The sequence below is a fragment of the Ornithorhynchus anatinus genome, chromosome 12 (genome assembly GCF_004115215.2).
Source record: "Ornithorhynchus anatinus isolate Pmale09 chromosome 12, mOrnAna1.pri.v4, whole genome shotgun sequence".
In the NCBI taxonomy this organism is placed as follows: Eukaryota; Metazoa; Chordata; class Mammalia; order Monotremata; family Ornithorhynchidae; genus Ornithorhynchus; species Ornithorhynchus anatinus.
In genome coordinates this window covers 34,425,494-34,449,678 of record NC_041739.1, presented here as the reverse complement: position 1 = coordinate 34,449,678, position 24,185 = coordinate 34,425,494, and the positions used below count along the sequence as shown (strand labels likewise).

At 43.9% G+C, this 24,185-nt stretch overlaps 1 protein-coding gene across 1 annotated transcript in view; it reads left to right on the top strand.

Annotated features, from left to right (window-relative positions):
* ANK2 (ankyrin 2) overlaps positions 1–24,185 on the top strand; it is a 576,252-nt gene continuing 552,067 nt past the window's right edge. The window contains exon 1 of the mRNA XM_039913760.1: positions 1–243. Coding sequence (XP_039769694.1) covers positions 172–243 — 72 coding nt within the window. The 5' untranslated portion in view covers positions 1–171. The remainder of the gene's footprint in view (positions 244–24,185) is intronic.

Below are 24,185 nucleotides of genomic sequence, written 5' to 3'. Positions count from 1 at the left end.
GCAGCAGCAGGAGCTGCGGCGCGGCGGGGATCCTGCAGGGATCCCGCGGGGCTCTCGGGGGCCCCCGGAGCGGCCGGGAGGTCTGCACGGCGGAGGCGGCGGCCGGGGAGCCGGGACAGAGGAACGAGGTCGGAGGGGAGCCAGCGGCAATCGTCCGGGAAGGGCAGGGAGATGACTTCGCCCACCTCCGCTGTCCCGGGGGGAGGGGCTTCGCCGCAGCCGCCCCCGGCCCGCATTCGCCAGGTGGGTCATCGAGCCCCGGGGAGCGGGGAGGGACCGGGAGAGGGGGGACGGGGGACGGGGGAGAGGAGAGAAGGGGAGGGGGAGAGAAGATGGGGAGAGGGAGAGGAGAAAAGGGGACAGGGATAGAAGAGGGGGAGAGGAGACAAGGGGAGACGGAGAGGAGAGGATGGGAGGGGGAGAGGAGAGAAGGTGACAGGGAGAAGAAAGAAGGGGAGGGGAGAGAAGGGGAGAGGGAGAGGAGAGAAGAGGGACAGAGGGAGAGGAGAGAGTGGGAGGGGAGAGAAGGTGAGGGGGAGACGAAAGAAGGGGAGAGGAGAGAAGGGGGGAAGAGAGAAGGTGAGAGGGACAGGAAAGGGGGAGGGGGAGGGGGAGAGGAGAGAAGAGGAGAGGAAGAGTAAAGAAGGGGAGTGGGAGAGAAGGGGAGTGGGAGAGGAGGAGGGAGAGAGAAAGAAGGGAGAGGGAGAGCAGAGGAGGGGAGGGGAGGGAGAGAGGAAGATGAAAAATGGGGTGGGGGAGAGAAGGGAAGAGGAGAGCAGGGGAAGGGGAAAGGGGAGGAGAGGAAGGGAGGGGAAGAAGGGGGAGGAGGAAGAGGAGAGGGGGAGGGAGAAAAGGAGAAGGGAAGAAGAGAAAAGGGGGAGAGGGAGAAGAGGGGAAGAGGTGAGAAGGAGAGGGGGAGGAGAGACAATCACTCTTTCCCCCTTCGAAGCCCTACCGAAGGCCCATCTCCTCCAAGAGGCCTTCCCAGGCTAAACTCCACTTTTCCTCAGCTCCCCCTCCTTTCCCAGGTCATCCCTGACTTGCTCCCTTTGCTCTTCCCCCTTCTCCCAGCCCCACGACGCTTATGTGTCTGTCTACAATTCTATTTATTTATACTGATGCCTGTTTACTTGTATTGAATGAATGAATGAAATCGATAGGTGTCTCCCCCACCTCTAAGACTGTGAGCCCTGTTGTGGGCAGGGATTTTTCTCTCTTTATTGCTGTATTGTACTTTCCAAGGTTTAGTACAGTGTTCTGCATACAGTAAGTGCTCGATAAATAGGATTGAATGAGTGAATGAAAAGAGAGAAGGCGAGGGGAAGGGGGGAAAGGGGAGAGGGTGAGGGAGAGGGAGAGGAGGATTCCTAAGTGACATGACTGCCCTACGCGTCCTCCCAACCACCTACCACCTCTAGACAGTAATCTCCCTCTGTGGGCAGGGAACGTGTCTGTCATATTGTACTCTGTCGAGCGCTTAGTACAGTGCTCTGCACCCAGGAAGCGCTCAATAAGTACGATAGAATGAATGAACCGTCCCCAGGGCCTCCCACACCCACCGCCCTTGCCATCCCCCTGGACCGTCTTCTCCTCCCCGGATTCCTCTTCCCTTCTCTCTCTTTTCTAGGTTTAAATCCCCCTTTCTCTCTTGGCCTCACCATTTGTCCCACTGTTTTTCACTCCCTCAACCGCACCTGTCCCACACAGAGACGCCCCCCCCCCCATAATTTCTTTCTCTGTCCGCAAAACAGCCACCACAAACTCATCCATCAAGCATCCCCTCTCAAACCATTGCCCACATAAGCGCAAACATACAGGAAAAACTCTTGACACAGAGGAGCGAGAAACTCACGCCCCGTTGAAACAGAGAATCGATAATCCGCGGTATTTATTGAGCGCTTACTGCCTGCAGAGCATCGTACTAAGCGCTTGGGAGAGGACGATACAGCAGAGTTGGTAGACACATCCCCTGCCCACAGTGAGCCTACAGCCTGGGGGGGAGACATACGTTATTATAATGATATGATTATTATAATCAGCACGGTACAGTGCTTTGTACACAGTAAGCGCTTGATAAACATGATTAATATAAATAAATTACGGATATGTACTGAAGTGCTAAAGGGCTGAGGGAAAGGGGGATAAAGGGTGCAAATCCAAGTGCAAGGGCGACACAGAAGGGAGTGGGAGAAGAGGCAGAGAAGGCTTAGAGAATTTAGAGACAACGCGTGTCTGACCTTATCCGTGGCAAAGGCCTATGGGCTGGAAGGAATGGTGAAACATCCTCGTGTCTCTCCCTCCCCCGGAAAGGTGTAACCCCCCCCAATCATGCCAACTCCGAACAGATCATTGGAACGGCAGCACACACAGCACATGTTGTCCAGTATTTAGAGACACAAGCCCAACTCCTCAACTGTTTGCGTAGATACAGAACAGGCAACCGAACAGTATACCGCTTTCCCGAAGCTAAAAAAGGGTGAGTTTTTTGTTAGCCTCATAATAAGATGATGCCATCTGCCCTCTGCACGGGGAATGTGGGGATGATTAACGGGTGCTGCTGTATTGCACTGAGGTTGTGGAGTTCAGAAATGCATTAAGAGAGGTGGCAGCGTGCCCTGCTGAATATGTATATCGCCCTGCTGAATATGTATATCTCTGTTTGTGCATGTGTGACCTTGCTGTCGTTCGCTGACATGGAATGGGGAAGCTTTGGGACCAATGAGTCAGTGAGAGTTTTTTTTAGAATTTATTTTGCCAAAGGGCACGAAAACCCAGTTAGGTATCCCTTAATGACCACTCAATTGGATTAAATCCTTGGGACAGGATTTCTGGGAGACTGTAGTAAATTGCTTGGGCAAAAAATGCTCTCCAAAGAGCCTGAAACTGTATTAGGTCTGGTTCTTCTTTTGGATGGTGTGTGTGTGGAAATGCTATTCGTGCTGGTCAGGGGCTTCAGGGTATTCTTTTAACACTAAGGTACTCGAAAGAAAAAAATCTCCCTTTGTTAGGCTGGCACTTACCAAAGCCTCTGTTACAACCCTAAGGATTTTTTTTGGGGGGGGGGGAGGCGCCCTCTTTTGTTTTGCTGTCTTTTCTTTATGCAAATACTACAGATTATGTCATGGGTTTTTAACACCCTTCCATCATTTAAGGGTTACTTATTTCCAAAGGCGGTATCAAGCTGTCTAAACAGGATCAACCTGTAAAATTCAGGGTTTGAGTATCTGCCGCGTTCTATTAAAATAGTAACTGCTGGATCTTTGCCTGTTCTTATATTCCCTCCCCTCTGAATAACTAGTCGTTAATATCAGAATTGACCGATACTTGATTGATAATACAAAAATCGATCTTTTTTCCTTTTTATATGCAGTTGTGTATTAATGCATATTAGCCCACACATGATTACAGTTAATAGCAAGGCATAATTATGCTATGAAAGCATTTCTAGTTAAGTATGGAAGCTATGCAAACAGCATTGTAAAAATAATTCGGTGGCATGCCAAGTTTTAGGAGAAGAGGTACTTAGTTTAACACATCGATAACAATCTTTGTAAATTACATAGTTTCTGTTCAATTCCTCCAGTTGCGGGGGAGGGTTTATAAAACTTTACTAGATATGGTAGGTTGCAGTGATCGGTGCATTTATTCACATAAGATTTAGAAATTAGTTAGAATTGTTTTACATTGCCCATTTAGCTTGAGCTTCAGCTAGTCAAGTAGAATTCATGTAGCTCTAGGTTCAAAAAAATCCCCCCTTCTCTCCCCCAACAAGTACTTTTGAACAAATTTGAAGCAAACGAGATGCTCTGTAGCCGAGTCCTATTACATGCAGAAAGATATTTTATCTGTGTTACTAACCAAGTTATTAATTAGGTTTTTCTTGCCTTGCTATATCACAGTTTCTGAAACAAATGAGATTTGGGGACTCGCATTTAAAATATAAATTGTTTGCATGGTCCACACTTATTTTTAGAAGCCGTATCTGAGAGTAGAAAGAGCAAGTATAATGAAAAATACAACTACGGGGAGAAACCAAAGATTTTAATATACTCTGAGCACTGGAGGTTGATTAATTTATTTTCCCAGATTATTAATGTAGTGTAATAACTGAGAAATAAAAAATGGAATATATTATTATTATTATAAGATACTGACAAGTTCCTTGTAAGTAATGTACTAATTTAAATGAAAGGCTTTCTTCTTTGTGTAGTAGGTTAATGAGTGATTGACATTAATAAAGGTATACCTCCAAATTCTTATTGGGTGGGTAAATATTCAGGGTCTTGTCTACACTGTTTCATTAAATTACTTATGCCTCTTTGTGTTTGGTCATTACCAGCCTAAGGATGTCCCAGTTTCCACACAATGAGATGTTCTGTATGATGTATATGACCATTCTATTTTTTCCTATTTTTTATTCCATTATATAACTAGAATGAAGTTATCTTTCATAGCATGATCTTGTACTCTTATTCAGGATAAAATGAACATTTTAAGTATGAAAGAAGAAACAATTTAAGATATTTTGGAAAATGTCTATTTGCATGAAGTTTAAAAGTACGTGGCGCAGCCTCAGAATGATTTTGAGCAGTCTGGGGAAGAATAAAAAGAGGGGGCCTTTCACACTTCTCTTGCAAACACCCTTTATTGCCACTATCGGAAGCAAGTTATAAGGAAAGAAGGACCGGAATCCGAACCTATGTGGCATTTCTTATGTCCCTCTGACTGTAAGCTTGTTATGGGCAAGGAACCTTTTATATTTTACTCTTCCAGGCTCTCAGTACACTACTGGGCTCACAATAAGTGCTCAACAAACATCGCTGATTGATTCTTTGAAGAGACAATCTTTTTCCCATCTTCCTTTCCCGAGAGAAAGAATTGCACTCATCTAAGCAAATTTTCCCACGTGCCAGGCTCAGGAGCAGGGTTAGAATCCCGCAGTATCAGGGGATGAGAAGGTGGTGCAGAGAAGAAGGGTTTAGCTACATCAGGAAACTGGAGAACCTCTGAGCAGATGGGTTCCAACTGAACCAGAATGGCACTTGACTGCTGGCCCAAAGTAAGAAAGATATAGAGCTGTTTTAACTACAAACTAGAAGGGGATAGCTAGCGAGGGATCCAGATTGACACAACTCAAGTGAAGCAGTACTGTCTAGTGGAAAAAACCTGGGCTTGAGAGTCAGAAAACCCGAGTTCTAATCCCAGCTCTGCCACGTGCCTGCTGTATGACCTTGGGCAAGTGACTTAAATTTTCTGTGCCTCAATCACCTCATCTATTAAAATGGGAATTAAGACTGTGAACCCCACGTGGCACATGGATTTTGTCCGACCCATTACCTTGTATACGCCCTAGCACGTAGTCCGGTACCTGGCACAGAGTAAGCGCTAAGCAAATATCATTAAAGAAAACCAAAAGGCCTCGCTGCACCAGAATTCTGGAGCCCTTAGGTGGAGGTGGGCTTAGTTTGAGAGGTGGGGAGGGATTAAAGAGGGACGTTGTGTCTTAGGTGGAGGGGAGGAGGAGAGAGGGGACTGAAAGAGGGCTGAGTAAAGGGAGGAAGGGAGAGGGAGAAGGAGAGAAAGGAGAGGAAGAAGGAATCCTATACTCCTCCACTGCTGCTTAATCGCTCTCTGGATTAAGACCTGGCTTCTAAACCTGTCCCTGCCTCTTGCCTGCTGGATGACCTTGACCAAGTCGCTTAACTTCTCTGTGCTTCAGTTTCCTCTTCTGTAAAATGGGAATTCAATATTTGTTCTCAATTGATCAGTCGATCGTATTTATTGAGTGCTTCCCGTGTGCAGAGCACTGTACTAAGCCCTGGAGAGAGAGTACAATACAACAGAGTTGGTCAACACGTCCTCCCCATGTAAGACCGTGAGCTTCTTATGGGATAGGGACTGTCGATCTAATCGTCCTGTATCTATCCCTGAATTTAGCACAGTGCTTGGCACACATAGCGAGACCTCAGCTGGCTCTCCAGATACCACCCAGGTAGAAGGGGCAGTGACTCTGGCAGCTGCCGGGATTCCACTAGAACTGTTCTGACACGTGCCTTCGGACCCGTGGAATGAAAGGGACCTTTCGGTGCAGCTGGAGAGGCAGAATTCCAGCAATGCTGGGAAACTCCCTTCACGCCCAAACCCAAATGGACCGAAACAGCTGCGGTGAAGGCAGCGGTGGCCACGATCGCTCCTTGCCCTTCAATCCCGCTTGCGGGAGCATGGATCATTTTTAGCGTACGGATTTATTCATTCAGTCATATTTATTGAGTGCTTACTGTGGGCAAAGCACTCTACTTTGCGCTTGGGAGAGAACCAAACGACAGCAAACAGATACATCCCCTGCCCACAACACGTTCACCGTCTAAATGATCTGATCATTTCATTGATGCGGCTAAGCAGCTTTTAGTGTCTCCTAATTGCCTGTTGAATGACCTTGGGCAAGTTACTTAACTTCTCTGTGCCTCAGTTTCCTCATCTGCAAAATGGGGATTCAGTACCTGTTCTTCTTCCTGCTTAGACTGAGCCCCATGTGGGACCTGATGATTTAGTATCTACCCCACCACATAGTACAGGGCTTGTCACACAGTAAGTACTATACAAACACCAGTTATTCATTATTATTACCTATAGAATGGGGAGTCAATATTTGTTCTCCCTCCCAGTAACATTACGTACCCCATCTGGGACAGAGACAGTGTCTGGTCTGATTAGTTGTATCTATCCCAGCGTTTAAAGCAGTGCTACATACATAATAAACACTTAGATACTACAGTTATTATTATTAATTAAATCAATCAAACAGGGGTATTTAATGATCACCAGTTATGTGCAGAGCACTGTACTAAGCACTTGACAGAATTCACTGGAAGCAAAAGACTTGATACTCGTCTCAAGGGGCTTGCAATCTAATTGGGGGAGACAGGCAGACATAAATTATTTATAAATATTGGGAGCAGGAGGAGGAACAAGGATATACCAGGTAATAGCACAAGATTGTCAGGAAGAAATAGCTCAATCAATAATTGAATGTACAGTTAAATAGACAGATGGGAGCTCTTTTTATGAAGTTCCGTTTATGATCGCCGTGGGCAGGGATTCTCTCTTTATTGCCGTATTATACTTTCCCAAGTGCTTAGTACAGTGTTCTGCACACAGTAAGCGCTTAAATAAATACGATTAAATTCTTAAAAATCTGGTTGTCGTAATAATAGTAATAATAATGTTGGTATTTGTTAAGCGCTTACTATGTGCCGAGCACTGTTCTAAGCGCTGGGGTAGACATAGGGGAATCAGGTTGTCCCACGTGGGGCTCACAGTTTCAATCCCCATTTTACAGATGAGGGAACTGAGGCACAGAGAAGTTAAGTGACTTGCCCACAGTCACACAGCCGACAAGTGGCAGAGCTGGGATTCGAACTCATGAGCCCTGACTCCGAAGCCCGTGCTTTTTCCACTGAGCCACGCTGCTTCTCAAGAGAGCTGTAGTCTGGTGGACTTGAAGGGGGAGAATCCGCCAGACGGGGGAACAAAGAAAGCAAGAGGTCAGAGTCATAAGTGAAATGCAGCTAGAAGGGGACCTGGAGGAGCCAAGAGTGCACAGTGGGAACTTTGGGAGAAGATATGCAAGGCGGGAAAAAGCTAGTGGAGAGCCCCCCCCCCCCCCCAAGAGTTTCTTTTTGATGTAGAGGGAGATAGAGAATTGTTGAGGTGTTGAGTGAAGAGATGTATGCTGAAAGACCTTTTAGGACATTGATCTGGACAGCAGAATGGGGAATCGACTGAAGGGCGAATAACATTTTAAATCAAAATCTTTGATCCTAGGCTTCCCAACTTTCCATCAACTGATTTCCCTTTACCTGTCATCTACTCTTTATTTCCTCCTAAATCACCTGCTTATGCTCCGGCCCAATTGTCTACTCACTGTTCACTGAGGGGCTAGTCTCCCGAATCTTATCGTTAAAGCACATGCCTCCCTTTCTTCTGAAATTCCATCTAGAAAGCAGTTGGGTATCATGGAAAGAGCACGGGTCTGGGATTTAGAAGACCTATGCTCTTATCCCAGTTCTGCTATCTGCCTGCTTCTTGACTTTGGACAAACAAGTCAGTTAAACTCCTCTGTGCCTCAGTTTCCTCCTCTGTAAAATGGGGGATTCAATACCTGTTCTCCCTCCTACTTAGCCTTAATGCCCATTTTACAGAGGAGGTAACTGAGGCCCAGAGAAGTGAACTGACTTGCCCAAGGTCACACAGCAGACAAGTGGCGGAGTCGAGATTAGGACCCATGATCTTCTCTAACAGAGTTGCTTCTCTAACAGAGTTGATGGTCACTTTCCCTGCCCACAAGGAGAAACAGCATGACCTAGTGGATAGAGCACTGGCCCGGGAGTCAGAAGGACCTGGGTTCCAATCCCTGCTCGGCTAATTGTCTGCTGTGTGCCCTTGGGCAAGTCACTTCACTTCTCTGTGCCTCAGAAATCTCATCTATAAAACAGGGATTAATGTCTGTCTCCCCTTGTGGACTACAGTTCCTGTTCCTCCCTCGTGGGGAGGGATCCTGTCTACTAACTCTATTGCATTACACTTTTCTAAGTGCTTCGGACAGTGCTGTCCACACAGTAAGTGCTCAATAAATACCACCCATTGATCGATTGATTGAAACAAACTGCAGCATGTCTTCCATAATTTTCATAACGTGGGGAATGAGGTTTGTGGCAGTGCTTGTTGAGACCGTTGGACTTGGAATAGCCCTGCCTATGTGACGAAGAGAATGGAAACCAAAAAGCCTCTGGTATTTATAATAGTCTTTGTCTTTTCCTGTTTTCTGTTTTTTGTTTTGTCAGTCATGTTTGTCTGTTGCCGGATGACCCATTCTTATTCTTAAATTGTGATCCCCTTGCCCATTTTTAACCCATGTACTTTTTCCCAGTTCTGAGAACTGTAATTCACATTTGGCAAAGACTTGGTAAATGCTATTACTACTACTATGTCCATGATTTTTCAGATGGCTGTCTTAAGCCGTATGATATGGTTGTTGAATCCCCTAGAGAACCATTAACATTTTTTTGTGCTGAGTTAAAAAAGGCATCCGTTCAATTCAAGGCTCCCAAATATTTGAACTGGTTTGAAGAAAATAGATTTAGAAATGTCATTACTGAACCAGAGCAATGATCTATCCGGTCCAGGATTCTGTTGTGAATGGTTGCCTGTAGAGGTTATAAATGCCCAAATAAATTTCAATTTGTGCATGGTGGCTGTAGAAGTTATCAATCTCCAAATAGATTACAATTTGAAATCACTTTCCTTTTAGGTTAGGAGGTTCTGCTCAGATTTAATTAGACTCTTTAAGGAACTTCAGTTGTGTCAAAATTTAGTAGATGTTAAAAGTAAGCACTTGCAAACAAGTAAATTCACCGCAAGTGTTCACACAAATGTGGGTGGCGAGGATGCTTACAGAACTTGATCTTTTTGGAACTAATGAAAAACCTGGAATGCACAATCTGTCCTGCAGCTCTCAATAGAACTGTACAGATGATATGCTTCATGTTTTGTTTTGCAAAGGGTTTTCATGTTGAACTATACACTGAATATATGCAGCTCGTGATGCTTAGGTTTTATTCTTTGAGATTTCTCTTCAATGATTGACCGTTGATCCAATCGTACTGGAAAAACAAGAGCATCAGTTGTATGCAGGGCAATCTATGAGTTTTAAAATAGAAATGCGTAATTTAGTTTTCTGAAGTTATCATTTCAAGGTAGTTCAAAGCACTTTACAACCTAATGGGTTATTATAGTCTCCTAGTCTGAGGATGGTGTTGGCAAATGGAGAAGCCATTATGCACTGAAAACTAACTTATATGCAGCTGGGGATATTAAAATCATTTTTATTGGAAGAGAGCCTTGGAGGTTTATCTTACAGCTATTATCCTTTGTTTATTTTATAGTAGAAAATGCTATGGGATTTCTTCCCGCTCCTTCAGCCCTGAGAATCTGTGTTTTCTTTTATTCTTCTTTTCTCAGCTTGATCCTTCTGTCTTTCCAGAGAGTTAGCAGTTGGACTGTAAAAGGGTTATGATTTAGGGCATGGAAATTGGTAGTAAGAGAAACTTGATTCTGAAGAAACCAAACTCTGGGTTTCAGGCCATCGGATGATTTCTTTGGTGTACAGGTTAGAGAGTTTTTCACCTTTGCAGCCCTCGTGACCTCTCTTTCCCCCAACATCCGTATGTGAATTTATCATAAACCTTGATCTCCAGCTGAGCAGGGAGGGGGGGAGCAGTTTAGCCCACAGCTTCATTCTCTGGTGTCTTCTGAGGTCCAGAATCAATGGTTAGAGGATCCAGGTTGTCTTCCTCAGCAGCTGCTAGTTCCGAGGTCTGGGGTAAGTGAAGCCAGGTAGTCAAAGGGGAAAGAGCACACAGTAACCAGACAGTCAATCATTCCTATTTATCGAGTGCTTACTGTGTGCAGAACACTGTACTACTAAGTGCTTGGGGGAGTATGATGCAACAATATAACAGAGGCATTCCCTGCCCACAGTGAACTTAGAGTCTAGAGAGCACCTCGACTGTCCCAGCTCTATCTCTTGCCTGCTGTGTGACCTTAGGTTTTCTGTGTCTCACCTGTGAAATGGGGGTTAAGTAACTCATTTGAGGCGTGGCCCTGTTGTGTTGTATCTACCTCCGTGTTTAGGATGTAGTCAGGGCTGACAAAAAACACAAGGATTATTATCATTGTCTTACTAAAATGGGAGATGATCTGAATACCTTGACTTGGGGTGAGCTTAATAATCCTACGTAAGCATGCGATGCTTTTCTTGAATGACAGTGGGGTAGAAAAGGTGCCCTACAGTATTTAATGGGGAACAGTGCATAAAAGCCTCTCAACTACATACACAAGTAGAATTGATTTCACCATTAGCGGCATCATCTTCAAACATGATGGACCATTCTCACTGTCTTGGTCATATCCAGGCAGGCCTCCTATAACATGGGTGTTATGCTTTTTTTAAAGAACACACATTATAGTAGAAACACCTAGATCGATATCACACACATGTACAAAGTTGTTTCTTTCTTCACCTCATCATATTCTAGCCAGAAATCATCAGAAAAACATTCTCTAACTGTGTAGTTGCTATCTAGCCTAGCACATGAGGTGAAGCAGCATGGCTCAGTGGAAAGAGCATGGGCTTGGGAGTCAGAGGTCATGAGTTCGAATCCCAGCTCTGCCACTTGACAGTTGTGTGACTGTGGGCAAGTCACTTAACTTCTCTGTGCCTCAGTTACCTCATCTGTAAACTGGGGATTAACTGTGAGCCTCACGTGGGACAACCTGATTACCCTGTATCTACCCCAGCGCTTAGAACAGTGCTCGGCACATAGTAAGCGCTTAACAAATACCAACATTATTAAAACATGCCTTTATATAGGAATAAACATTTTATAGGCCAAGGTAGGAAAGATGTGAATCGTGAAACCGAAGTGTCAGAATTTATTATGTATAGATGGCGACTCAACATGCAGGTGGGATTGAGGTTGCAGTATCGTCATTGATAGCCAGTTCATAAGTAGTCACCCATCATTTCGATAAATAAATCATTTAGCATCCTGCTAACCAACATTAAAGCCCATCCCAGTGCTGCTTAAATTCCACCTACCACCATTAAACAGCACACAGCAGTTTCCAAAGTCAGAAATGATGCCAGAGGGTTCCATAAAATCTGCCTCCTTGGGGTTGGGAATTACATCTACTTTCTCAAGCACTTTAGTACAGTTCTCTGCATAAAGTAAGCACTCAATCAATACCATTTTTTGACGGAATGATCTATCTAAGGGGGAGGGGGCTGTGTAAATTTAATCATTCTGTGACCTCAGACCCAAGTTCATTAATGACACTTACTGTGCGCCGACTGTGTGCCCAGCACTGTAATGAGCACTTGGAATTGTACAGAGTTGGGAGACGTTCTCTGCTCACAACCTAAGTACCTAAATGGGGCAAACAGAGTAGTTGGTAAGTTAGAAAGACCCTCATTCTTATTTCTAGTTACAAACCCTCTCTTGCATTCTAGATTTTGTGAATCTGGGCATCAATTTACGAAAAATAATTTTCTCATAGGGATATTTGTTTGCCTATTGAAGGAAATGTTGCATGTAGAGCTTGGGGGGAGTTTGCACATAAAACATCAGATGGTCTCAAATTTTTTTTTAAATGCATATTCTTCTCCCGTGTGCTGGGGTCTACTGTAGAGCTGGAACATGAATGCCAGAGGAATGATTTGGATTCAACTGAATCCCACTATTATATTGAGTTAAGGTTTGGAATCAATCAGTCAGTAATATTTATTGAGCTCCTTATGTGTGCAGAGCACTGTACTAAGAGAACTGTACTAAGCGTACTGAGCGCTTATGTGTGCAGAGCACTATACTAAGAGCTCAGGAAAGTATATAGAATTAGTAGACATGATCTCTGCCTTCAAGGAACCTATAATCAAGATGGGGGAGACTGTCACTAAGGTCAATTATAGATATGAGGAAGAAGAAAAAGGAGGTTTTCAATTGAGCATGTAAATCGGTATATGAGCACAGGTAGTTCTGTGTCATTTTAGCTTTAAATCTCATCTTTAAGAAACCTACCTTTTTGTGCTGAGATGTTTCAAATTCATCTTCATTTCATTTCCAGTGGAGAAAAAGCTATTTTACATCAACCAATGATTTTTGCAGTTTCAAATAACTCAATACTGACCTTCTTTTATAATTTGAAATTGAGGTCTCCGTGGTGCTGAATGAGAACAAGTACAGTGTCTTCCAGGAGGTTGTTGTTGACTGAACAAATAGCTAAGTTTTGGAGATTTTTAAATCATGTGGTCCAGTGTATTCATTCACTTCAGATCGGTGCAGAGGGATTGGAAATACTAAATGCGACCAATAGCTGGGGAATGTTAGCTAACTGGGATAAAAACAAACAAACAAAAATTCTAAAATGAATTAGATCTTTTAGGGATCTTTCTTTCAAGGGGGCTTCATCTCCAACTCCTCAATAATCGCTGGGAAAGTGGGGGGGAGTTGTCTGCTTTTTCACCATCCCACCCCCACCATCCATCTCTTTCCCTTCCTTTGAAGCCCCTTGAATTGTATGGCGCTCTCCTAAGTGCTTAGCACAGCTCAGTCCACAGTAAATACAACTGACTGACTGATCGATCTTGTCCAAGAAACATTCAGTCTCTTTAATTTGGTCAGTCATTCAAAAGGTTTCTACCATCTCTGATACGGATTCAAATAATGATATTGAGGATATAGAAATGCATCCAAGATGAATAAGTAATGAGTGTTATATTACATTGAAATTGAATGGAGAAGGCCTGATTACTTGAAAGCAGATGGTCTTATTGATCGGAGGGGCACAGATCTTCATCCGATTGACTTAGTGAGGCCATTGGGGATTTTCCTTCCCCTTTGCTGGCTGGATCACCACTGCAACTTCTGCCTTTAGGTTTGATGTAAATCTGGCTCCTGATTGGATGCCTGGGCTTCTGTAGGGGCCGCTCTCACAGCCGCTATCAATCAGTGGTATTTATTCAGCGCTTACTGTGTGCAGAGCAATGTACTGTGTTCTTGGGAGAGGATAATACAACCAAATTAGTGGACGTACTATAGGAGACAATTCAGGGCACAGCCTCGCCTGAACTTGCTGCTCCTGTCAGTCAGTCAATTGTATTTATTGAGCACTTAATGTGTGCAAAAACTTTACTAAGCACATGGGAGTGTACAGTACAACAATATGGAGACAATGAGGGTAGCTCTGGTGGTGGTAATAGGCCTTGACCCCAAGACTCCAGATCCGTGTTATCCTCTAATAGCCCGGAAAGATCTACCGGGGCTACCTTCCCCCATCAGAACCATCTTGGAGAAAAGAGAGGCCACTCGGGAGGCTTTTAATGTTGGTGTTTGTTAAGCGCTTACTATGTGCCGAGCACCGTTCTAAGCGCTGGGGTAGACACAGGGGAATCAGGTTGTCCCACGTGGGGCTCACGGTCTTAATCCCCATTTTACAGACGAGGGGACTGAGGCACAGAGAAGTGAAGTGACTTGTCCACAGTCACACAGCTGACAAGTGGCAGAGCTGGGATTCGAACCCATGACCTCTGACTCCAAAGCCCATGCTCTTTCCCCTGAGCCACGCTGTTTCTCATAACACTATCTGGTCCCGAGCAGATTAGACAGTTATCCAGGGAGTCAGCTGCTTCTGTCTCACGGCTGCTGCATAGATTTGAACTTCCAAGACGTTTGAGGAGGTTTTTTTGGGTGTTGAATAGCCACTGACTGGGGAATAAGAATAATGATGCTGATGGTATTTGTTAAGCTCTGACTAAGCACTGGTTTAGGTACAAGAGAATCAGATTGGGTGCACTCCCTATCCCACATGGGGCTCACAGTCTTCATCCCCATTTCACAGATGAGGTAACTGCGCCATACAGAGAAGTTAAGTGGCTTGTCCAAGGTCACACGGCAGACCAGTGGCAGAGCTGGAATTAGAACCCAGGTCCTTCTGACTCCCAGGCCCATGCTCTATCCACTAGGTCATGCTGCTTCAACTCCTTTCCCAAAGTGGGTAATTATGCACGGACGTGGCACAGGCACCCCTGTACCCCTGTTGATTGAAAAAGAAATATTACAGCCTTTACTTTATTTAGAGACATGTCCCAATCAGACTCTTAAATTTCCCAGATCCAGGAGGATGTAACTGAATAGCAACAATAATTTGGCAACAGAGACTTTAAAACAAAATCCTATTTTAGCACAACCCAATCCTGGTCTGGTTCTGGTAATTAACTTACTATGGGCTATCCCCAAATTTAGCAACACCCACAGATCTTTTCTCTTTGGTGGAAGGGTCTTCTTATGGCTTTTCTGTGGCCTCAAGCCAGGATGCATTTCTTCGGTTTGGAGCAGGAAAGGAGGGCTCCCTTCCATGTAACCCTTTCCCTGCCTTCCCCTTTGTCTCCATCCTCCAGAAGAATTAGCTGAGCTTCAGCTAATGTCACCATCAGCTGATCTGGTCAATCCAAGAGGGATTGACAGGTCATGTCAACGAGAATCCCTTGAGCCCAGATATGATTTATGGCAGAAAACTCCTTCTCGGCGACATATGCTAGCAATTTTTTTTTAATGGCATACACATTCACTTGAAAACCTTTCGGATAATTGAAGACAAAATGTATTTTAGTTCCAATTATCTAAATTCTGACCTTAGTAGTTAAGTAAATCATTCAGACTATTTAGACTCGAAATTTTTTTTCTGAAATATCTGAATAACTGAAGCAGTAGTGAATTTGGATCCTTTTCAGATTTCTGGAAAATTGGGGGCAAAATATGTCTCAGATTGGGAATGTCATTAAAACATTTGGCTGTAGGCTCAGTCAATCTGTATTAAATGTAGGTTGTTTTGTATATAGAGTTTTTGAAAGAAAGTCCAGTAGAGAAAACATTATTTTCTAATTATCTTCCCCTCCTCTGAAGGTCACCCATTCTCCTTCAGTTCTTCCTTATTACGGATGATTTGGGTTTGACTAAAATCTCTGTGGTTACAGTAGACTGGAGAGAATTTTCTGGCCCTTCAATTCCAAACCCAAACTTCAAGGAGTAGCTAGGCCTTCCAGAGTGTGGAAATGCTATTTGCTGTGTCAGATTATAATTTTTAGAAGAGTAAAATTTGATAATACAAGTAACCAATGAGTCTTAGAGCACCAGATACTATTTCATGCTTCTCCCTTCTTTTGTCTAAATTAAAATAATTGAAGAAAAAATATTCTGAGTCAGACTGTCATCCAGTAGTAGTAGTAATAGCAGAGCTAATGTTACTAATTACTAATATTACTATCGCTATTAATAATAGTGTTTCTAATAGTAATAGTATAGCGTCCTGTGCATATCAACTCTTACACTTTTTTGTCCAATGGGTTTCAATAGGATTAAAGCCTAGTTTATGATAAAGAAGAGAAATGAATTAAATTTAGGGGTTCAGTGATGGGCAGTGGACCGCGGAAAGGACGTCATAACTCTCTTTTGACCTATATTTAGAGAGGTATTGTATTTTCACGTGTTTTGAAATAGAAAGTAGCCGGTGTCCATTTGGACAAAGAATTTGCTTTCGTCACAGTGTATCTGCTTCATTTGTCAGTGAGGAACAGAAGTACTGGAGAAACCAGGATTAAAAGATCCATGTATCAAAACTGAATTTTCAGAAGCGCTCTAACAAACATTTTAAGTGCTCTTCTTCCACATCTTGCAACTCATAAAGGAATCCTTTCCAAGAAGAAATCTAACGATTTCCTTGAAGTCGAACACACTGTGGTACTCATTCTGAGAATATGGGACTCTATGTTTGACTATCTGATATTTAAATCGTTCTTATTTTGTCACAGATGCAATTTAAATACAGATGGGGCAAAAACATACTAAGGAATATCCATTAGTGTGTTTCCCCTTAGTCACTATGAAAGTCTCCTTTAAAAATGGTGAATAACAATAATAATGATAATAATTATGGTATTTGTTAAGCACTTACTATGTGCCAGGCACTTTATTAAGCACAGGGGTGGATACAAGTAAATGGGGTTGGACACAGTCCCTGTCCCTCATGGGGCTTACGGTCTCAATCCCCATTTTGCAGATGAAGTAACTGAGGCACGGAACTGTAAAGTGACTTGCCCAAGGTCGCAGGCAGACAAGTGGTGGAGCCAAAATTAGAAGCCATGACCTTTTGACTCCCAGGCCCATGCTTGCATGAGAAGACCTAAGAAGCAGCTTGGTTTAGTGGAAGGAGCCCGGGCTTGGGAGTCAGACGTCATGAGTTCTAATCCCAGCTCTGCCACTTGTCAGCTGTGTGATCTTGGGCAATATGGATGAATACTGTGAGCCCCGGGTGGGACAGCCTGATTACCTTATATCTACCCCAGTGCTTGGCACATAATAAGTGCTTAACATATGGCAACATTATTATTATCCACTTTTCCATGCTGTTGTCCTGAAGAAAAGTCCCTACTAGGTATATCCCCTAGAATCATAAAGTAGACTTTTCTACTTTCCTGGGAACAATTAAGAAGCAGCATGTCTTGGTGGAAAGAGCCCGGGCTTGGGGGTCAGAGGTCATGGGTTCGAATACAGGCTCTGCCACTTGTCTGCTGTGTGACTGTGGGCAAGTCACTTCACTTCTCTGTGCCTCAGTAACCTCATCTGTAAAATGGGGATTAACTGTGAGCCTTACATGGGACAACCTGATTAACCTGTATCTACCCCAGCACTTAGAACAGTGCTCTGCCCATAGTAAGCACTTACCAAATACCAACATTATTAGTTAACAATTTTAGTTCCTTACAAAAGCTTTCTTTTTTAATTTCCACTGCTCCTTTTTTTCCCCCCTTTTGCTGAGTTTGTTTTTACAGAAATGGCAGTTTGGGCATTTTGCCCAGTTTGGTTTATTTTTTGTTTATTTATAAAGTATCATGGATTCCATTCCACTTACTAAATTAATATTGTTATTAATTATTATTATCACCACTAACAACACATTCTAGAGTTTGATTAACCTAAAGCTATAGTATAAAAAATTAATTCAATTGGGAGACTTCATTTGTTAGATTAATCATCTTTAAGAAAGTAATGATTCATAGAGAAATGCAGCCAGGTTAGTGGGAGAATCTAGCTTCTGATCATTTTGGGTTTTTTTCTGTCAGAAATCCAGCAAGCTGCTCCACTCCCACTATTGCGTAGCTACAATTTGCAGTGCACCCTTACTCTCTGTAGCATTGATCGCGGACCATATTTCTGCTTCTCAGCTCCCCTCTCAGTGTGGTTAGAAGCTAGGACTGAGTATGGAAAATGTCTGGGAATCAGTCTATCGGTGGTATTTATTGAGTGCTTACTGTGTACCGAGTGCTGTACTAAGTGCTTGGGAGAATGCAGTACAATGGAGTTGATGGGCACGATCCCTGCCCTCAAAGCTCTTACGGTCTAGTGAATGATACTAGCACTCTTCAAATGAGTCAGGAATGAAGAAGCAAAAATGGTCATGTTCAGCTCTATTCTCTCATTATACGGTGGGGAAATGGGGTGCCGTAGGGTGTGGAAAGATTACCTTGGCATCATTACCTGTGAAAGGGTCAATCACTCCATCGGGATTTTTATGGTATTTGTCAAGTGCTTACTTTGTACCAGACACTCTACTAAGCACCGGGGTAGGTACAAACTAATTAGGTTGGACACAGTCCATGTCCCAGGAGCGACTCGCGGTCTTAAGCCCCATTTTAAAGAAGAGGGAACTGAGGCCCAGAGAAGTGAAGTTACTTGCCCGGGGTCACATAGCAGATGAGTGGTGGAGCCGGGATTAGAATCCAGGTCTTTCCATCTGAGGTTTTTGAGGAGTGGGAATATGTGTGCAGAATGGTATTTTAGACTCCCTCTAGGCTGTAAGCTCAATGTAGGCAGGGAAGTGTCTGTTAATTGTTATACTGTAATAATAATGTCGGCATTTGTTAAGAACTTACTATGTGCAGAGCACTGTTCTAAGCGCTGGGGTAGATACAGGGTAATCAGGTTGTCCCACGCGAGGCTCACAGTTAATCCCCATTTTACAGATGAAGTTACTGAGGCACAGAGAAGTTAAGTGACTTGCCCACAGTCACACAGCTGACAAGCTGACAAGTGGCGTCGAACCCATGACTTCTGACTCCGAAGCCCAGGCTCTTTCCACTGAGCCACGCTGCTTCACCTACTATACTCTCTCAAGTGCTCAGCCTGGTGCTCAGCACACAGTAAGTGCTCAGAAAATACAATTGACTGACTAGATGAATGATTCAGGCAGCGGAAGAAAGTGTGGACTGGAAAAGGGGAGACTGGAAGAGGGCAGTCAGGTGGTGTTTCTTTCAGCTGAAGCATGGCAATTTGTTCCAGGGGGTTTGGGCGGTCAAACTCCATCCAAACAAAAGGGAGTAAAGTTAGGGCAGCAGCACCAGAGAACAGTCAGATTAAAATAATGCTTCTCCTTCCCTTCCCTGAGGAGTTTTCTTTTCCTGATTGGATCTAGGTTCGTTCTTGAACTTCGATTCAAATCTGGTACCCGGTATATCCAATCTATTCATAAACATAAATCCTTTGTTAACCCTGAGCCAAGTCAGTCCTCCCAAGGAAGTTTTCAGTAGAAACACAGCAGGGTGAATGGGCGCAAAGAATAGGATGATAATAGAGGACAAATTATGGGTGAATATATTTCAAACCAGATTTGCAATTCTAAATCAAATGGGTTAAAGTGCTCTAGGGGATACACTCCTCTTAAGAGCTTTTTGAATCAACCAACTTAGCATGTCTAAAACCGAATGATTTCCCCTCCTATACCAACTTGTCCTAACTTTCTCATTTCTGTCGAGAACACCACATGATCTCTTGCCCTAAAAGGAGTGTATAATCTAGCAGGGAAGATAGGCACTAAAATAAATTATCAATAGGAGGAAGAAAAAAGAAGCAGCACGGCCTAGTGGATAGAGCATGGGCCTGGGAGAGGGACCCGAGTTCTAATTCTGGCTCCATCACTTGTCTGCTATTTGACCTTGGGCTAGTCACTTAACTTCTCTGGGCCTCAGTTACCTCATCTGTAAAATGGGAATAAAGCCCCATGTGGGCCATGGACTGTTTCCAACCTGATTAGCTTGTATCTACCCCGGGACTTAGTACAGTGCCTAGTACATAGTAAGTGCTAATCAAGTACCTTTTTTAAAAAAATCGGAGAGAGAGAATCGTTAGAAGTTTCTTCTTGGTGTGGAGAAAATTGAGTAATCACTTGAGGCTTTTGAGAAGTAGGGAGATGTGTGCAGAATGGTGTTTTAGATAAATGATCCAGGCAACAGAAGGAAGTATGGCCTGGAGAGAGGAGGGAATGGAAGAGAGCAGTATATGCCTGGTTAGGTGTGTTTAGTCATTTGGAGGGAAAAGAAGGGGCGGATTCTAGAACTGTTGTGGAGAAAAAAACAAGATTTGGAGATAGACCGAAAGAGAGGGAGGAACTGAGTTTAATGCCAAGGTTATGAGCTTCAGAGATGGAGAAGATGATGGTGTGGTCAACTATAATGGGAAAGTTTAGGTGGAGGAGGGATTTGGGGAGGGAGAATGAGTCAGATTGGAGATATCCTGGAGGCAGGATAAAATGAGTAGTCACAGGGAAAGAAAGAAAGAAAGATCAGCTCTAACAAGTTCCATTTGGGAGTGTCTGCTTAGAGGTGATGGTTGAGGCCACAGGAGTGGCTGAGCTTCAAAGAGTGAAAAGAGAAAGAGACTCACAACAGAGTTTGAGAAATACCCACAGTTAGGGGATGGGAGGCAGAGAGAGGGCCGGTGAGACAGACTGAGAAAGATAAAAATAATAATTATGGTATTTGTTAGGCACTTACTATGTGCCAGGCACTGTACTAAGTGCTGAATCCACCAACGGGATGAGAGGAGAACCAAGTCAGTAAAATCAAGATCGGATAATGTTTCTAGAAGGGAGTGGTTCACAACGTTAAAGGTAGCAGAAAGATCAAGGAACGTTAAGGTAAGGAAGAGGATAAAGTTAAAGAATAACAGACAGAAAAGTGAATTGTATTTAAGTGCAATGGGCGATTGTGTCTGCATAAATGCCAAAATGATAGTTGGGAGAATATGACCTGGAAGTAGAAAGAAAATTAATCAGGGAAGGCCCTGTAGGGGAGATGGGGTTTTAGGAGGGCTTTGAAGATGGGGAGAGCTGTGGTCTTTTCCATTTATTTATTCATCTGAGAAGGCGTTACCTTCAGCCAAGCTCATCATCCTTGTCATTTTTTTAAAAAAAGCTCTTGCTTCCAAAACACTTTCACATCAATTATTTAATTTTATCCTCACCACATCCCTGTGAGGTAGGGCGAGGCAGATTTTATGATCCCTATTTACAAATAAGGAAATCGAGGCACCGAGAGGAAATAGAGAGGGTAAACTGTTTTGCCCAAGGCCACACAGCAGGCCAGTGGTGAAGTTGTGACAATAATTCTGTGGTGCTGAGCCCCAGGCTCTTTCCACCTCATCACCCTGCCCCCTACCCAGGATGAGAAGCAGCGTGGCGCAGTGGAAAGAGCACGGGCTTTGGAGTCAGGGCTCATGAGTTCGAATCCCAGCTCTGCCACTTGTCAGCTGTGTGACTGTGGGCAAGTCACTTAACTTCTCTGTGCCTCAGTTCCCTCATCTGTAAAATGGGGATTAAGACTGTGAGCCCCACGTGGGACGACCTGATTCCCCTGTGTTTACCCCAGCGCTTAGAACAGTGCTCTGCACATAGTAAGCGCTTAACAAGTACCAACATTATTTACCCAGGATCGTCCACAATTCTGGTTGGGGTTCCTGACCCACAGAAGTCTGCAAAAGCAGCAGAATAGTAGGAGCAGTCAAGAGCAATTAGGTCTTTCTCTTTTATTTTTACTCTTGAGCTCATCTCTGATTTCCTCTCCGAGGAAGATATGGTATAAGTCCAGCTGGCAACCAGCTGTAACGTGATACTTGTTAAGAACTGAACTATGAGCGTAGTGCTGTGCTGGTGCTGAGGTGGACACAGTATAAGGGACTCACGGTCGAAGAGGTATGTTATATTTGTCAAGTGCTTAGTACAATGCTTTGCGTAGAGTTAGAGCTCACTGAATACGATTGAATGAATGAATAGGGAGAATAGGCATTGAGTCACTCTTTTGCAGGTGCGAAGAATGTGTCTTTTTATTGTTATATTGTACTCTCCCAAGAGCTTAGTACAGCACTTTAAACACAGTAAACGCTCAATAAATGACTGAATGAATGAAGATGCCAGAGAAGTTAAGTGATTTTTCCAAGGTCACCCAACATGCAAACTTCCCTCCTTTTAGTCCCAGCTCAGGGGGAAAAGCCGACGGGCAAATGGGTGGAACACTTGGAAGAGCAGAGAACAAAGAGCCAATTACTTACTTTCCTGCTCCATCCCTGCTTCCTCCCCTCCTCCTCCATCCCTCCTTCCCACTTCTTTCCTCCTTCCTTCCCTCCCTCCCTCTCTCCCTTCCTCCCTCCTCTCCTCCCTCCTCCTCTTACCCTCTCTTATCTCTCTCCCTTCTAAACATTTCTCTCTCCCTCCCTTCTCCTCCTCTCTCCCTTTTTGTAAAATTGTATTTGTTAAATTGCCAGGCACTGTACTAAGTGCTGGGGGTAGATACAAGTTAATCAGATTTCCCTTCTCTCCCCTTTCTCCTCTTCTCTTCCCCTATCCTCCTCTTCCTCTCACTAAATGCAATGCTCTCAGCCTGGGGTACCACAGATTCCTCAATAGCCCCTTACGATAATGCAGCCTAAGAGGAGAGGGAGGAGCAGGAGGCTGATAGTAAGGCAAAGTGGTCTCAATGCAGGGCATTTTTACTTGCACTATTCTAAAACCATATAAAACTCATAATGTGAAGGTAATGCTCCATTTGCCAGATTAGCTTATCAGTAGCTATCCGGTCCAAAGCCTATAATCAAAACTTGAATCAACTATTTTAAGATGTTCTCTTTCTTGTGCTTCATAGTGGGATATGCCAAGATAGGCAACTTTCACCACAGCAATGCATACACATGATTCTGGATCATATTAGAAGGATAAACCACCCAACAATCAGTAGGAAATATTTTGAAAACCAGCAACCCTCCTTAGGCTATGAGTACAATCAACCCTGCTAAAGCTTAAATCGGTCCATTGATAAACATTTTCCAAGCTGTCTCAGTTTGAAACTGTGGATTGTGGGCTGTGACTCATGCACAGGAGGAGTGGGTTGTGGCCTTTGGCTTTCTGACAGTGAGTGAGGGGGTGGTTGGGGGAATGACTCCATCTGGATCTGTGGCTCAACCGCCCCTTTCCTTATTTCACTAATTAAAATGATCCACAAACCACTGCACTTCCTTTCTCTTTCATTCACACACTCTGTCAGATAACTCTCTGGAGTAAAATCTCCATTTCTCTTGCTTAGGAAGGCACCTGGTTAGACTTTCATGACTATGTCCAACACGGTTAACTTGTATCTACCCCAGTGCTTAGAACAGTGACTGGCACGTAGTAACCGCTTAACAAACACCAGAGTTATTTTTACAAGTTAAAGGAATATAAGCTCGCTGTGGACAGGGAACGTGATTACCAAATCTGTTATGTACTTTCCTCGGTGCTTCCTACAGTGCTCTGCACAGAGTGAATGCACAGTAAATGCAATTGATTGATTAAACATACTTGGAGCCCTCTTGGGACTGCCAGACTGTGAGAGTAACACTGCAGGATCACACTCCCTGTCAAATATAAGACTGTGGACCAGGAAATCTAAGGGGAGCAGATGGACTCACTCCTTTAAAAAAAAAATATTTATGGCACTTGTAAAGTGCTTACTATGTGCCAGACACTGTTCTAAGTGCTGATGTAGATACAAACTCATCAGGTTGGACATAGTTCATGTCCTCACAGTCTTCCTCCCCGTTTTACAGACGAGATAACTGAGTCACAGAGAAGTCAAGTGACTTGCCCAAAGTCACACAGCGGACAGATGGTGGATCCGGAATTAGACCCCAGGTCCTCTGACTCCCAGGCCCGTGCTCTTTCCACTAGGCCGGGCTGCTTCCCCAGTATAGTATCCAGTATAGTATCTCAGGCTAAATTCCAGGAAGATGCTTTATTCAGCTCATTCTAACTTCCCAGAATTCTCACATGTTGGCTCTATTAGCCAAGCCTGTGGTTATTGCTTTCCAAACTTTATGGTTCAAAAATCTTATCCCAGAGACTGAAACTTGGATGCATTCCCTTTTCTATCATTGTTCAATTCCTGCAAAGTTAAGTGTGCCTGTGCTTCCTTGTGCTTGCTTTCAAGATGCACATCTGACAGCTTGATGTTTAGGAGAATATATTCATCATCATCTTCATCATCATCAGTAGCATTTATTGAGCGGTTCTTATGTTGAGAGCCTAGTACTGAGTGCTTGGGAGCGTGTAACGCAGCACAGTTGGTAGACATGTTCCCTCCCCACAGTGAGCATACAGTCTAGAGGAAGCTTGCAGTCTAAAGACGCTTTGTTAAATTGGTCATCTTTCTCTTAAAGAGTCATCTCGGGGTGTTGATGCAGTAACAATGATAGGTGCGTCTATTGAGTGTC